Source organism: Ochotona princeps, chromosome 21 (genome assembly GCF_030435755.1).
Source record: "Ochotona princeps isolate mOchPri1 chromosome 21, mOchPri1.hap1, whole genome shotgun sequence".
Taxonomy (NCBI): domain Eukaryota; kingdom Metazoa; phylum Chordata; class Mammalia; order Lagomorpha; family Ochotonidae; genus Ochotona; species Ochotona princeps.
In genome coordinates this window covers 24,740,695-24,756,844 of record NC_080852.1, presented here as the reverse complement: position 1 = coordinate 24,756,844, position 16,150 = coordinate 24,740,695, and the positions used below count along the sequence as shown (strand labels likewise).

Here is a 16,150-nt window from a genome sequence, read left to right as displayed (position 1 = left end):
GCCCGTGTGTCTGCATGTGTGTGTGTCCCCCACCTGCCCACTTGCATGCCCTGCTCACCACCTGTCTCCTCACACCTGTGCACCATCCGCAGGGCCTACCAGGCCCAGCCCCCTTCGGCCCAGGAGGTGCGAGAGGTGGTGCTCAACCACCTGCGGGAGAAAGACATCCTGGACAACTGTCTGCCCAGCAGCATCGTCATTGGGCCCTTCTATATCAACATCAGCAACGTCAAAAAGAGCCTGTCCAAGAAGCTCAAAGCCCTGTCCACTTCCATGCTGGACATTCTGGCCAAGAACCTGCACAAGGAGGTGGACAGTGTGAGTGCCCACCTGCTGGGCCACAGGGAAGGCCCCATCGCAGGGCCTGGGAGCAGGTGTCTATAGGTACTTGGGCTGATGGAGCCACCTGCACTGGTGCCCACCTCTCTGTGAAGAGCTTTCCCGTGTGGGAGGTTGCTGCCTCCTTCCCAGACTTCAGGAGAGCTGGGAGATCCAGTCACAAGGCACCCTGGCATGTATCATTTCATGGAGCTGAGAGCAGGCAGATGCAGGCCTCAGATATCCTGAGTATGGGCACAGAGTGAGAGGTGGCTTGGCTAGGGAATGACACACACATGAGGCCTCAGCACTCCAGGGAGCCTGCTGAGAGCTCACCACTTGGAAAGCAACACAGGGTGTGTGTGTGTGTGTGTGTGTGTGTGTGTGTGTGTGGTTGCATGCCTATGTGCATGTGTGTGTGTGTGTGTATTACATTCTGGAGATTCTTGAGTCTGAGGAGGAGGCTGAGGCCCTGGGGCAGGCACAGAGGGGTACACCTGCCCCCAGCATGCTGCTCTCCTTGCCAGATCTGTGAGGCCTTCCGTGGCATCAGCCGAAAGATCTACGAGAAGCCCAACAGCATTGAAGAGCTGGCTGAGCTGCGGGAGTGGATGAAGGGCATCCCTGAGCAGCTGGTGGGGCTGGAGGTGAGGCGGGCACACAATCCTAAGGCTGCAAGGCATTGAGTTTCTGGGCCTGGGATCAGGAGCCTGGGGGATGGCAGGTGGAATTCAGGGGTCATGCACTCAGGGTATGGTGGAGGTTTTGAGTTGGGCTGTTTGCGAGGCCAAGGGCAGAATGAGTAGGGTTGAGGGATCAGATATCAGAGGTATAGTGGCCATTGACCTTGGAGTTTTGAGCATGCCAGCCATCACCTCCCATCTCTGGCTGTTATACCAATCTCATTAGTCACTGCCCCCTGCAGGAGCGTATTGTGAAGGTCATGGATGACTACCAGATCATGGATGAGTTCCTTTACAACCTCAGCACAGATGACTTCAACGACAAGTGAGTGGAGCTTGGATTCCCATAGTGGACAGCTGGGTGGGTGGAAGGGGGCGAAGGCAGCAGTTCTGAGCTTCAGAGGTCTCTCAGGGTCCCAGCTGCTGCAGGCTGTGCTATCGGCAGGAATCCAAGAGGCCATGGTTCCCCCTGGGGGCTGGGGACAGGCAGGATCAGGTGGCCAAAGGGACAGTAGGAAATGCCTGTTTGCCCTGGGCCTAGATGTAAGGTCCTTGGGAAACTTGAAAGGAGGCAAAATCAGCCTGGTAGGTGGTCTCTGGGGAAGGACACTCATCCCCATGTGGGAAATGGCTTCCAGGGCTCTCTTCCAACCAAATCTTGTGGAGACCACCAAAAAGCCCTCCCTCAGCTCTGCCTCACAGATGAATGGGGGTGGTAGCCTTCAGAACATTGGGGACCCAGCCTAAATAGGACCATCCTCTTCTCTGGGGACCCGCTCCTTAGGTTGGCTGCAGGTAGAAGCCCTGAATTCTGCAGCACACATCCCTATGTCAGCTGGGCAGAGGGGATGAGTCTGAGAGGAGGGGAGTGGCCCTGGTGGCCCTAGTGCATCCATAGAAGAGGTACGGGCTGGAGCCTGGTACATTGCCTCATCTGAAGTAAAGTCCCTCCAGTCTCAGAGCTTACGAAGGGAATTCAGGCTCCATCCCCTCATTTTCCTTGTGCTCCTGCATGGCTGCATTAGACATGTATCTCACAGGACACCTGCAACAGCTCCTAGGGACCAGGGTAGGGTCAGCCTCCCCAGCTGCGGCAGTGGAGCTCAATTTGGACTTTATTGTTGGCCAGCTGCAGTCCGGATTCTCTCCATGCCCTGTCCTCCTGACTGTCCTGGAACCACACACACACACCCTCCACCCCTAATTGCAGCTATACTGTTTCCTCCCATTCCCCATCCTGGACAGGTGGGCTGCCAGCTACTGGCCCTCTAAGATCCTTGGGCAGATGGAGATGGTGCGGCAACAGCACATTGAGGAAGAGGAGAAGTTCCGCAAGATCCAGCTCATGGATCAGAACAACTTCCAGGAGAAGCTGGAAGGACTGCAGGTGCGGCACTGCCCACCATGTGCGCGCACACATGCACGCACAAGTGTACCTGGTGCTTGGGGGCCTGGCCTTGTTTCTCGCATCCGGGAGGAACCCTGTCTCCATGTGATAAATGGGTGTACCACTGAGTCAGCAGCCAGAAGAACAAACTACAAGACCAGAGAGATAGCAGTGTAGTAAACTCCAGAAAAATCCAGAAGAGTAAAGATGCCAACTCTTCCATTGTGGGAATAGGAAGTGGACACAGTTCTCTGGGCCAGGGGCCACCCTGGTCTGGCTCCATTGCTACCAGCAGCTGGCCTGGGCAGGATCGGCATTGTGCCACCTCAATGGGCAGGGCTCCCACAGAATACAAAAGAGTTGATGCCCTGGTGTCTCAGGTTCCCTGGGTGTGAGTAGCCTACAAATCCTTGCTCTGTGGCCCACAGCTGGTGGTAGCTGGCTTCTCTACCCACGTGGAGATTGCGCGTGCCCACGAAATTGCCAATGAGGTGCGCAGGGTCAAGAAGCAGCTGAAGGACTGCCAGCAGCTGGCGGCACTCTACAACAACCGCGAGCGCATCTTCGGCCTGCCCATCACCAATGTAGGCCTCCCGGAGTACCTCTGAGAGCTCCAGGGCTTGGGGAGGCAGCTCCTGCCTACAGCTACCTCAGGGAACAGGGCTGGGGATAGGCTGAGCAACCTGCATAGAGGACCCGAGGTGGAGGGGACTCCGAGGACAAGCCCAGAAGGAAGGAGGGAGGCCAGGCCTGGGTCCATAGGGGCAGGGGCAGGAGTAGCAGCTAGGAGCAAGAGCAGGAGATGGCGTGGCCAGTAGGAGCAGTGACAAGAACCCTGTGGCTGCCCCTCATAGTATGACAAGCTCTCCAGGATGGTGAAGGAGTTCCAGCCATACCTGGACCTGTGGACCACCGCCTCCGACTGGCTGCGCTGGTCTGAGAGCTGGATGAACGATCCTCTATCAGCCATTGAAGCCGAGCAGCTGGAGAAGAACGTGGTGGAGTCCTTCAAGACCATGCACAAGTGTGTGAAGCAGTTCAAGGACATTCCAGGTAGGCTGACCGGCCAGCCTGTGGGCCCTGCCCCCAGTCCTTGATCAATCCAGCTTACTCTCTGTGCTTTCCTGTCTGGCAGCCTGTCAGGACGTGGCCTTGGACATCCGAGCCCGCATTGAGGAGTTCAAACCATACATCCCACTGATCCAGGGGCTACGCAACCCCGGCATGCGGAACCGGCACTGGGAGATCCTGTCAAACGAGATCAATATCAATGTCAGGCCCAAGGCCAACCTGACCTTTGCCCGCTGCCTTGAGATGAACCTACAGGACCACATTGAGAGCATCAGCAAGGTGGCCGAGGTGGCCGGCAAGGAGTATGCCATTGAGCAGGTGGGCAGCTGCCCCGTGCAACCTTCTTGGGGGAGGGTGCAGCAGTGGGTGCCGTCCCCGGGGCTGTCATGTTCACGAGCTAAGATGCATTCTCTGATGTCTTGGCAAGGTGCCTGCTGGTGCTGTTAGTCCTCTAGATGTCTTTCAAGGCCCTCAGGAAGAAGCTGATAGCATTCCTCTCTTCCTTTTTTTTTTTTTTTTAAAAGAATAAGAAATCTGGCTGGTTATCTCACTATAAGCTTGTAATACTCAGGCCTGGGCCAGGTTGAAGCCAGAAGCCAGGAACTTAATGTTGGTCTCCCATGGGAGTGGTAGGGGCCCATGTACTGAAGTCATCTCTTGGTACCTCCAAGAATATATCAGCGGAAGCTGGATTAAACTAGACACTCTGATGCGATATGTGGGCATCCTAATATGATATATTTATTTGAAAGGTAGAGTTACAGAAACACATACAGAACAATCTTCCATCCACTGGTTCATTCCTTAGTGGTCACAGTGGCTAGCACTGGGCCAGGCCAAAGCCAGGTGGCAGAAGCTAGGAGCTTTCTCTGGGTCTCCCATATATTTGGTAGGAGCCCAAGTACTTGTCTCATCTTCTGCTTTTCCCAGGTCATTAGCAGGAAGCTGGGTCAAAAGTGGTATAGCCTGGTTTTGAACTGGCATCCACACTGGGATGCCAGCACTGCAGGCTGTAGTTTAACTTACTGTGCCACTGTGCCAGCTTTTCTTCACTCCTGTGCTAAATGCCCTCCCATCCTCATCTAACAGATAAGCAAGCTAAGTCTTAGAGATCCAGCCACTGGCTATGGTGGCACAGCCAGTAAGTGCTTGAGCTGGGACTAGCTGCCCACTCCCTTCTCTGGCCCCTTAGCTGCCAGCTGGGGTGTGTGTACAAGAATGTTGTGCACACCCAGCATGTATAGGTAAGAATGGCTTGGCCCTGAATACAGATGGGGGAATCTGTGGACCAGACAAGCTGAGGATATCTGCCAGTGGTTCTGTGTGTGGAGGTCATGACCAGGCAGAGCCCCTGCTTCTCTGCCTGATGTTAGGCCTATAGCACTCCCACCAGTTCCTTCCCAGGACTCGGCCTTGATTTGTTCCCCTACCCTTCCCACCCCGCTCTAGGCCCTGGACAAGATGGAGAAGGAGTGGGCGAGCATTGTGTTTAACGTGCTGCCCTACAAGGAAACTGACACCTATATCCTCAAGAGCCCAGATGAGGCCTCACAGCTGCTCGACGACCACATTGTCATGACCCAGAGCATGTCCTTCTCGCCCTATAAGAAGCCCTTTGAGCAACGTATTAACTCCTGGGAGACCAAGCTGAAGCTGACCCAGGTGGGCCCTCTAGCACCTGCAGGAGTCCTGTCCCTCAGGCAGCACATGGGTGGGTGGGTAGGTAAGTGGGCACACTTGCCCATGTCATCCAGCACCCACTGTCTGACAGCCCCACCGTTCTGCAGAGAGTCCTGGGCTGAGACTGTTCATTTGGGAAGAGTCAGATACTGGTGGGAAGCAGGAAGTGTTAGATTGCCCCCTAGCCTGTGGTTGAGGGGAGGGGGTTGCATGAGAGCTGCTAGCAGGACCTCTGAAGGAAGGGTTTGGGACAGCCAAACTTTGATATTGAAATCCCAAAGTCCCTCTGTCTCTTTCCCATCCTGTCCACATCTCCCATTCCCATCTCAACTGAAGCTACCTTGGGGTGGGGATGGGGGGCCGGGCACAGCGGATGGCCCTGTCCTAGACTCTCAGGGCCAGGCCTGAAGTTGGCTCCAGCAGCTCCTCTAGGCCACCAGGAGCAGCCCAAGCTAGTCAGCATTGACCCTTTCTTGATCATTGTCTCGTCCACCTGAAGTTCACCCCCTCCTTCCCTCTCCTAGGCTCGGCACCAAGCAGCCCTGCCCCATCCTTCCCACCTGCCCACAAGGTATTCCCAGGAGGCCCTTGGCAGGTGCCTTTTACAGAGCCCATTACATATGTTCCAGGCCCTTGGAGACTAGAGGACAGGCCTCTTGAGAGCTGGAGGCTTCCCCCCAAAGCAGGGACCATACCTTGTTCTCTTGCTTCTCCTGGTGCCCTCAGAAGCCCAGCAGGCAGGGCCCTGCCACACATCTCACAGGGAAGAGATGAGCAGATGAGTGTTCTCCCTAATAGCAGGCCAGAAGAGGTGGGTGGGGAAGTGGCTTGTCCTGCAGAAGTCCCCCATTTCCGCACTATCCCAGGGATCTCAGGCTCCAGGTACCTCGACCCCAGAGTCCTCCCAGGAGAGGAGACTGGCTTGGTCTCTGAGTACCAGGTGTCTCCTCTGTCCCTTGGGACTTTGCTGGTTTGGATGTGGTCCTCCCACAGGGCACTCTGAAAGGCTCACTATTCCACACTGAAAGTGGGCTTTCCCCTAGAAGGTAGCATCCAGGCATCCACACATCCTTTTGTCCCCTTGGGGGACCATAATGATGCTACCCTGTGGATACAGGATCTGCTCCATACCAGTGGTATGCAGAGTCTTGCTTGTTGGGGGCAGGGCAGGGCAGGGGCAGAATGGTGGTGGACAGAAATCACCTATGAGTCCACACCCCGCCCCTCCCAGGAGGTGCTGGAGGAGTGGCTGAGCTGCCAGCGCTCTTGGCTCTACCTGGAGCCCATCTTCAGTTCTGAGGATATCACCCGGCAGCTGCCTGTGGAGAGCAAGCGCTACCAGACAATGGAGCGGATCTGGAGGAAGATCATGAGGAATGCCTATGAAAACCGAGAGGCGAGTGCTGCAGGGTGGGGCCGGTATGGTGAGGGGCCCCAGTCATACCCATAGGAACTCCTCCTGGGGATCGGGGCTCCTGCATCTCAGAAGGTGCTCCTCACACGCACAGTAGCTCCTGACACAAGCCAGGTCCCTTGGTCAGCTGCTGTCACATTAACTTTCAAGCAACAGAGAGCCTGTTGAGCCCCACAGCTGAGCAAATGCCGTTGCCTTGTTTAATTTTGACCTGTTTGGATCATAGCATGCTTTCCCATGGGGATGCCAGGGCGATGGATGCACCCCTGGAGCAGGGGTAGTTTTTCTGGCCCTGGCTGCTGAGCCTGCCATGGTCAGCTCAGGGTCACACCCACCATCTCCCCCTGACCCTGCCCTGGATGTTGCAGGTGATCAACGTGTGTGCTGACCAGAGACTGCTGGATAGCCTACGGGACTGCAACAAGCTGCTGGACCTGGTGCAGAAAGGTCTCAGCGAGTACCTGGAGACCAAGCGGAGTGCCTTCCCCAGGTGGTTGCTGCAGCTCATGCCTGCTGTGTGTATTTGCCCATGGCGTTGAGAGACCAAGGGCTCTGTCTAGGCCTGGGCTCCGGGGTGTGAGTGGTGCCCAAACTGCCGGGGTGCAGGGCACCTGCCTGACCCACCCTTACCTTATGCCCATCTCCCCTTTCCCCTGGTTAGATTCTACTTCCTGTCAGATGATGAGCTGTTGGAGATTTTGTCTCAAACGAAGGACCCCACAGCCGTGCAGCCCCACTTGCGCAAGTGCTTCGAGAACATTGCTCGGGTTGGTGCTGGACTGGGAACCCCAGGTCCCTTGTCACAGAGAACACATCTCCTCAGGTGCCAGGTCCTCTTAGCAGGGGATAAGGTGGGAAGTGAGAGTCTACAGAGATACACAGAGCCTGCAGGAGGCCTGACAGCTCTGGGTTGGGACCTCTGAGCCTGATGCATTCAGGAGTCCCTGTTTCCCCAGTATGCGGAGGTGATGGCTAAGTCGAGGAACCCACGATACCTGGGACCCTTTCTGGTCTTCCCCTGGGCTGTGAAGGATGCCACTCAAGCTTGTGCAGGGTGGGGACAGGGAGGAGGCAGGCTTGGCCTTTCACCAGCTACCTCCTCTGGGCTGAGCCACAACTGGGATCAGGCAGACTCCTCCTGCCACCTGGTGGTCAGGCGGGTACATAGATGCTCAGGTGGAGCCATGCCCCACTCCTGAGGCTGAGCTCTGTTAACTAAGGGTGGGGAAGAGGTTGTCAGGGTAGCTGGTAGGACTTCTGGCTAACTGGGGTAACCACCCGCATTTGCGCCACCCTCAGCTGCTGTTCCAGGATGACCTGGAGATCACGCATATGTACTCGGCAGAGGGCGAGGAGGTGCGCCTGTCCACCTCCATCTTCCCTACCAGCAATGTGGAGGACTGGCTGCGGGAGGTGGAGCACAGCATGAAGCGCAGTGTACATGACATCATCGAGAGGGCCATTCAGGCCTACCCTACGGTGAGTAGCTCGTTCCCTGCCCAGGCCTGCCTTGGCCTTGGGCCACAGCTGCTCTGCTGGCCTTGTGAGTTCTTCCAGGGCCTCAGGCGGACCCCTAGCTTTCCCTTCCCCACACTCAGAGGGGAGGCCTCCCACCCCATTGTCCTGTGGTTACTTTTGTTCTGCTCTTGCTCACCGCATCTCTGGTCTTGGCCCCACTGCTGGAGCTCATGCAGAGATGATGCTTTTCCACCCAAGGCCTGTGACTTGCATGTGTCAGGCCCAGGGTGCACACCCAGAATGGTGTGATCCCAATGCTCTCTGATCCCACCATGATCTCACCATCCTCTCTGCTGAGCAAGTATTGATCTGTCCAGTCCTAAGAGACCAGATCTTGACAGTTTGTCTGCCATGGAGGGATTATGGGATTAGCCACTGGAGCTGAGTTTGACAGGCAAAGCATGAGGCAATGTTTGAGACAGGAAGAGGGACAGGATCCAGGCTAGGTCAGCCTGCCTGTGTTGTCTTTCCAGATGCCCAGAACCCAGTGGGTTCTGAACTGGCCTGGCCAAGTGACCATTGCTGGCTGCCAGACCTACTGGACCATGGAAGTGGAAAAGGCTCTGGAAGCTGCAGACATTAGTAGCCGGCTGTTCCCCCAGCTCTCCCAGCAGGTAGGAGCCAACAGGACCACTGGAAGGTCCAGTGTCTCTTAAGAGCTTTCCCTCCATTGAACGTGCAGGAGATTTAGGGTGGGATACAAAGATCAGAGGACCACCTGGTCTCTATAGTAAGCGCTCCAGACCAGCAGGTGCTCCTCTTCTGGTGATTAGGGAGGTGGGACATATACATGGATTCCTCCTGTGCTGTCCCTGCAGTGTCCTTGCTCCAAGCACTGGCCCTTCACCAGGCCCCACTGCCTGGCCTGTGTGCAGCGTTGGATGTCACCATATGCTACTTCACAAAAGTAGACACTGTGTAAACACCTCCATTTCAACTAACCTCTTCCTGCCCAGCACTGTTCCCCTCCCCATACTCAGGGCCAGGTCATCCCAAATCCCCAGGGCAGAGGGGGCTGTTCACATGGGCATCCCAGACTCCTTGCCACCTCCTGGCCTATGTCGGTGACCATGTGCCTGCAGCTCAGTGATTTGGTGGCCCTGGTGCGGGGAAAATTGTCCCGCATGCAACGGGCTGTGCTGTCGGCACTAATCGTCATTGAGGTCCATGCCAAGGATGTCGTGGGCAAGCTGATCCAGGAGCACGTGGTCAGCGTGAATGACTTTGAGTGGATCTCCCAGCTCAGGTGAGGACCAGGAACACTTCATACCTGCCCCACCCCCTCCCATCCTTGAAGACAGACCTCAGTCCATCTCCTGGTACTTGCAGGTACTACTGGACCAATGATGACTTATACATTCGTGCCGTGAATGCCGAGTTCATCTATGGCTACGAGTACCTGGGCAACAGTGGGAGGCTGGTGATCACACCCCTGACTGACCGGTGAGGCTCCCCCCTCCCCAGGCTCCTCCCAATGCTGAGCTTCTCCTTCCCGAACTGTGGCCATGCGGGATGAGACTCTTGGGCCTTGGGTTTCAAGGTTGGCTATGCCTGTCACAGGCGGAGGGACTTTAGGACTATGACTTAACCTTCTGGTGTTTCCCCTGGAGTGAGGTTTTCCTGAGCCAACTTATTATGTGTAGAAGGTTCTGGCATGCATTTAGGACTCATTCAGCATGAAATGGGTGTGAACTGTGTTGTTTTTATCTTGTCACACCTTCCCAGAAGTGTGTGCCTGTGGAACTGACCTTGAGAGAGGTCCCTGATAACACACAGTTCTGTTCTCAAGCAGGCTGTAAGTCCATCTTTTGTCCTCAGTCTCAGCACCAGCTGGATTTTCAACTAGGGCTTTGAGTAAGGAAAGTTAAAGTTGACCCCATGTCAGCCATGCCTGTGGCTCCCTGAGCAAAGCTCTATAGAGCTGTGAGATATGGCAGGGAAAATTCAGGCTGCAGTGGCTGTGGACTTCAGTCCCGGCCAGTCCCTCAGCAGTCAGAACTGGGCACCCTGAGACTCTGGTATGGGAGAGGCAAGAGCCACCTGTTTACAGAGCCCAAGAGGAACAGGCTTTGCCTGTGTGTGTGTGTACACTCCTGCAGGTGCTACCTGACCCTGACTGGAGCCTTGCACCTCAAGTTTGGGGGTGCCCCAGCTGGCCCAGCTGGCACAGGAAAAACTGAGACCACTAAAGACCTGGGCAAGGCCTTGGCCATACAGACAGTTGTGTTCAACTGCTCTGACCAGCTTGACTTCATGGCCATGGGCAAGTTCTTCAAGGGCCTGGCCAGGTGAGGCTGGGCATAGTGGGGAGGGGCATAGGACTGCTGTATGTGGGAGGTTTTACAAAGTACACTGCCAGGAGCAGCCACCCAGGATGGTGGAGGGGGCAGCATGGTGCATGGGATTGCGAGACTCAGCCCAGCAGGCGGGGTGCAGGGGAGGGGCTGGAACAGGATTGTAAGTAGAGATTGCTACAGGGTGCTTCCTCCTCAGCAGTCAGAGGGGGGTCTGGAAGAAGGTGCTAAGTGAGCTCTGAACGCACCTCCCCCACATATACACATACCCATTGTGTTCTCACTCAGTGCTGGCGCCTGGGCCTGCTTCGATGAGTTCAATCGCATTGACATTGAGGTGCTGTCCGTGGTGGCGCAGCAGATCACCACCATCCAGAAGGCACAACAGCAGCGGGTGAGCCTCAGGGATGCCACCTGCATGGCCATGTCACACAGTGCATCCACCACTGCTCCCTGGGCCACCGCATGCCTCCCCCTGCTGCAGTGGGGGAGAAACCCAACTCTTGGGCCTGCCCTTGGTCTGGCTTCTCTGCTCTTCTCAGAGAGGGTATGGCAGTGGCCACCTCTTCCTCCTCCCCCCACCCCCATCCCTACAGAGACCTTCTGTAGCCAACCAGGAAGTCTTTCATTCTTGGGGCAGTCTGTAGAAAGCACCCAGTCCACACTGCAACAGATGAAGAGGTCTTCCCTACATCCAGATCCTTCTGGAAAGTTCCAGGCCTTGGCATTCTGTCTAACCAGGGATCTTGTCCTGGGGATGAGAGCTGAGAAATTAAAAGATAACACCTGACCATACCCCCAGCTCCAAGTCAATCCCCAGGCCCCGAGTCAGGGCTGAATTTGTCTGAGATGGGGGAGATGCAGTGCCAGCAGCTAGGGCTGGAGGGAGTAGGGAGTGGATATGTGGAGACCTCTAAGGGGTTGGAGTGCATCCATGAGGCTGTGGGTGGCCAGGTGGTCACAGGAGCCATGAGGCCAGACCCTGAGACTAGCTGTCAAGACCAATTGGGTGCATCAGCAGGGGACAAAGGAGTCCTTCTAGAGGAGGAAAAAGGACCAGGGTTGGGAGCCACTCTGTCCTCACCCCAGGTAAGTTGTGTCCTGCCCCATAGGTGGAACGCTTCATGTTTGAAGGTGTCGAGATCCCACTTGTGCCCTCCTGTGCAGTGTTTATTACCATGAACCCAGGCTACGCTGGCCGTACTGAGCTGCCTGACAACCTGAAGGCAAGTGGTGGCCCTAGTGGTCCAGGGGGGTGCTAGAGCCCTGGTCTAGGCTTCTAATACCGAGGTGCTTGTGCAGGACATATGGAAAGCATGATTTACTGTGGCAGCCCACTTGCCATGGAGAGGAAGCCTAAGGCTGGACCTTAGGACATGGGAGAGAGCAGGACTGTCTGGGCACATGTGAGGGGACTTCTGATGGGAGCTACTAGAGAAAAAGGGAAGACAGAGTCAGGAGGAGTCTCCTGGGGCTGGTTCAGATGAACACAAAGGCCCTGTGTCTGTGAAGTGGAGCTCCCCAGCCAGTATGGTGTGACCCTCAGCCATGGGGCAGAGGTGTGTGGGGGCAGACTTCCTGGGAGAGACTCAGGGAGGGGTGAGGCCTGCCTGCCTGCTGGCCACACATACTCCCTGTGCCCCAGGCCCTCTTCCGGCCCGTGGCCATGATGGTTCCTGATTACGCCATGATCGCGGAGATCTCCCTCTACTCCTTCGGTTTCAATGAGGCCAGCATGCTGGCTAAGAAGATCACAACCACCTTCAAGCTGTCCTCTGAGCAGCTCAGCTCGCAGGTGAGGCCCTGCCCTTGACCAAAGCATGAGAGTCACCCCTGTGCCCACCTCCTCCTCTTCCCCCAGCCTCCTGCAGCTCACATGGAGTACCTGCCAAGGGCCAGGCTCTGTGCTGGCTGCTTGATAAGAAACATTTCATGGGCTTCTCCCAGCAGTCCTGTGAGTTGGAAATGACATCCCCATTGCTTAGCTGAGGACACAAAGGCCCCACATAGCTATGAGCTTGGTGAAACAACCTAGTTCACAAGCAAGGAGAGCAGGTAATTAGGGGCGTGGGAGTGGCACAAAGCAAGGCAGCAGGTGCACGTGGAGTACATGGGGTCCTTGAGCCTTACACTGTTCAGGGCCTTGAACTCCACACGGAACAGTCTAGGCCTGGGAACTGGTACAGGAGGATGAACTCTGGCTCCATCCTCAGGCAGGCTCCTCCTCTGCAGCAGCAGGGCCCCCTCTGGGCTCACATGCCACCAACTTAGTCTCCAATGGGACTTTTTTTTAAGATTTATTTCTTTTTATTGGAAAGTCATATATACAGAGAAAAGGAGACACAGCGAGAAAGATCATCTGTCTGCTGGTTCACTCCCCAAGTGGCTGCAATGGCCAGAGCTGAATCGGTCCAAAGCTAGGAGCCAGAAACCTTCTCCAGGTCTTCCATGAGGGTGCAGGGTCCCAAGGCATTGGCCCATCCTTTACTGCTTTCCCAGGCCTCAAGCAGGGAGCTAGATGGGAAGTAGAACAGTTGGGACACAAACCAGCATCCATATAGGATCCTACGGCATGCAAGATGAGGATCTAGCCACTAGGCTACCATGCTGGGTCCAAAACAAATATTTAACGTCACACTGTGGGCCTTCCCTGGGCCACATGCTCATCTTGAACACCAGGCACCATGGTCTGGGGCACACAGCAGTGTCTTGGGCCAGGTGCAGCACAACAGACTCTCTGTGGGTTAGAGGAGATGATGCCACCTGTTATTGGGGGGGGGAACATGGCCAACAGATCACCCCAGAGGCCATCACTGTCACACAGCCTTCTTTCTAATCATCAACTTCTCTGCAAAGAGCCCCCCTGGCCTTCCCATGACAGCACTACCCCACATGGTTCTGGAAATACACTAAACCTTTCCAAAACACAATAACCCTGATATTTTCTTGTATTTTCAAGTCCAAGGTATCTGCCTGGCTGCTGATCTGTTAGCTTGGTCTGGAGGCAGCCCCCGTCAACTGACATGGAGCAGAACAATGGGAGTTAGCAGTTCCAAACACATCCACTCTACAAGGGTTCTTCAGAAAATTTATGGAGATAGTTTAGAAGTTTGAATTGAGACAGGCACTTGGCATAGCAGTTAGCACTGTTTGAGATGTCCTCATCCCCTTATCAGTGCCTGGCTGTGAGTTCCAGATTTGCTTCCAATCCAGCTTCCTGCTACCATACGTCCTGGGAGGCAGTGGTGATGTCTCAAATACTTGGGTGCTTGTTCAGCCAAGTGGGTGACCCAGGTTGAGTCCTTGGTTCCTGGTGTGGCCTGGCCCAATCCTTGACTGTTGTGGCCATTTGGGAAGTGAAGCAATGGATAAGAGATCTACCTTTGCTTCTCAAATAAATAATTAAAAGATTTAAAGTATGTAATACACATTTTCCAAGAGAAAAAAAATATTACCCCCAAATGCTCATACTTTTAATTTTGTTTTAATTCTGTTTTTTTCCCACAAACTTTTCAAAGTGTCCTCATTTAATAGAATCAGAACCAGTGGGCCAAACCAATGAGATGTGGCCTGAAGGTGGAGATGAGGGGTGTCAGAGTAAGTCCAGGGGCCATGGAGGCTCACCTACTGGTTGCACAGATGGGCGGCTCCTCTCACTTTTTTTAAAAAAAAAAATTATTTATTTATTTATTTTATATTTTTTTAAAGATTTATTTATTATTATTGGAAAGCCGGATATACAGAGAGGAGGAGAGACAGAGAGGAAGATCCTCCGTCCGATGATTCACTCCCCAAGTGAGCCGCAGTGGCCGGTGCTGTGCCGATCCGAAGCTGGGAATCAGGAACCTCTTCCGGGTCTCCCACACGGGTGCAGGGTCCCAAAGCATTGGGCCGTCCTCGACTGCTTTCCCAGGCCACAAGCAGGGAGCTGGATGGGAAGTGGAGCTGCCGGGATTAGAACCGGCACCCATATGGGATCCCGGGGCGTTCAAGGCGAGGACTTTAGCCGCGAGGCCATGCCGCCTGGCCCCCCAAAATTATTTATTTTTATTGGAAAGGCAGATATACAGAGATGAGGAGAGACAGGGAGGAAGGTCTTCTGTCCGATGATTCACTCCCCAAGTGGCTACAGTGGCTGGAGCTGAGCCAATTCAAAGCCAGGAGTCAGGAGCCAGGAGGTCTTCCGGGTCTCCCACATGGGTGGTCCCAAGGCTTTGGGCCGTCCTCAACTGCTTTCCCAGGCCACAAGCAGGGAGCTGGATGGGAAGCAGGGCTGCCAGGATTAGAACCGGCGACCATATGGGATCCTGGCGCGTTCAAGGCAAGGACTTTAAACACTATGTCATTGGGCCCGGCGGCATGGCCTAGCGGCTAAAGTCCTCGCCTTCAAAACCCCGGGATCCCATATGGGCGCCGGTTCTAATCCCGGCAGCTCCACTTCCCATCCAGCTCTCTGCTTGTGGCCTGGGAAAGCAGGAGAGGACGGCCCAAGGCTTTGGGACCCTGCACCCGCGTGGGAGACCCGGAAGAGGTTCCTGGTTCCCAGCATCAGATTGGCGCGCACCGGCCCGTTGCGGCTCACTTGGGGAGTGAAACATCGGATGGAAGATCTTCCTCTCTGTCTCTCCTCCTCTCTGTATATCCGGCTTTCCAATAATAATAAAATCTTTAAAAAAAAAATAAATAAAAATTAAACACTATGTCATCGTGCTGGGCCCTCGTCTCACTTTTTCAACTCCAATACTGAGTCCTTCATACCCTTGGCACTATGCTGAGACTATGGGGTTATAGTCGGCACCAAAACAGAGCAGATGGGGTAGAGAGCAGACAACCCAGGCAAAGGGGAGCCTGTTGGGGTGGTAAAGCAGACAGTGGCAGAGGGGCACCGTGGGTGACCCACAACCCCAGTGGGAATGTAGAGGGTCACAGGGAGACCCTGTGGTAGAAATGACATCCAGCGGCAAGCTGGGTAATGAGGTGTGACCAGGTGCCAGGTGTGCCCAGCCACACCTCCTCCTCACCGCCCTGAGACAGGATCACTATGACTTTGGGATGAGAGCCGTGAAGACTGTGATCTCGGCTGCTGGAAACCTCAAGCGGGAAAACCCCACCATGAATGAGGTATGTTCCTCCACCCACCCAGGGGTACCCCCACCCACCCAGGGTAGCGAGGCTGCAGGAGGACTCTGGAGCTGTCTGAGGGCAGGGTGACTGGCGGCTGGCCCACTGCTTCCCTGATGGCTCAGAGGGTGCCTATTGCAGGAGCTGATCTGCCTGCGAGCCATCCGCGACGTGAACGTGCCTAAGTTCCTGCAGGAGGACCTAAAGCTCTTCTCTGGGATTGTGTCTGACCTGTTCCCCACCATCAAGGAGGAGGAGACCAACTATGGCATCCTAGACACGGCTATCCGCAAGGCCTGTGAGAAGAGCAACCTCAAGGACGTGGAGGGTGAGCCGCGAGTCTGCGGAGTCCAGGGCAGAGGGGACAGGGGTGAGGGCAGAGGGGGTGGAGGAAGGGGCAAGAGCAGGGTGGTCTGGCCTCAGGGATATTCCTACCTGGCTGGGTGAGCTGCAGGCCTGGAGTCTGGGCAGAGGGAGCAGAGAGGGCAGGACAGGGGCAGGGGCAGGGGCAGAGGAAGCAAGGCAGTACAACCTCAGGGCCTCTCCTACACAGCCAGGTGTGCTGCAGGCTGGGGCTCCACACTTAGCAGCCCACAGGGCAGGGTGGTGTCCTTCACTAGACTCTGCCAGGTGATGGGGATAAAAGTGCTGTCCACTCCCTGCA

General features: G+C 55.4%; 1 protein-coding gene across 1 annotated transcript in view; it reads left to right on the top strand.

Moving 5' to 3' along the window:
- The window catches only part of DNAH1 (dynein axonemal heavy chain 1), a 57,786-nt gene that overhangs the window by 15,725 nt on the left and 25,911 nt on the right, over positions 1–16,150 (top strand). Inside the window, exons 14-34 of the mRNA XM_004581780.3 lie at positions 93–318; positions 846–965; positions 1,244–1,326; positions 2,247–2,388; positions 2,817–2,972; positions 3,243–3,441; positions 3,524–3,777; positions 4,909–5,121; positions 6,371–6,535; positions 6,922–7,043; positions 7,215–7,320; positions 7,853–8,032; positions 8,545–8,685; positions 9,154–9,317; positions 9,401–9,514; positions 10,171–10,359; positions 10,654–10,759; positions 11,478–11,591; positions 12,011–12,160; positions 15,400–15,486; positions 15,628–15,814. Coding sequence (XP_004581837.2) covers positions 93–318; positions 846–965; positions 1,244–1,326; positions 2,247–2,388; positions 2,817–2,972; positions 3,243–3,441; positions 3,524–3,777; positions 4,909–5,121; positions 6,371–6,535; positions 6,922–7,043; positions 7,215–7,320; positions 7,853–8,032; positions 8,545–8,685; positions 9,154–9,317; positions 9,401–9,514; positions 10,171–10,359; positions 10,654–10,759; positions 11,478–11,591; positions 12,011–12,160; positions 15,400–15,486; positions 15,628–15,814 — 3,218 coding nt within the window. The remainder of the gene's footprint in view (positions 1–92; positions 319–845; positions 966–1,243; positions 1,327–2,246; positions 2,389–2,816; positions 2,973–3,242; positions 3,442–3,523; positions 3,778–4,908; positions 5,122–6,370; positions 6,536–6,921; positions 7,044–7,214; positions 7,321–7,852; positions 8,033–8,544; positions 8,686–9,153; positions 9,318–9,400; positions 9,515–10,170; positions 10,360–10,653; positions 10,760–11,477; positions 11,592–12,010; positions 12,161–15,399; positions 15,487–15,627; positions 15,815–16,150) is intronic.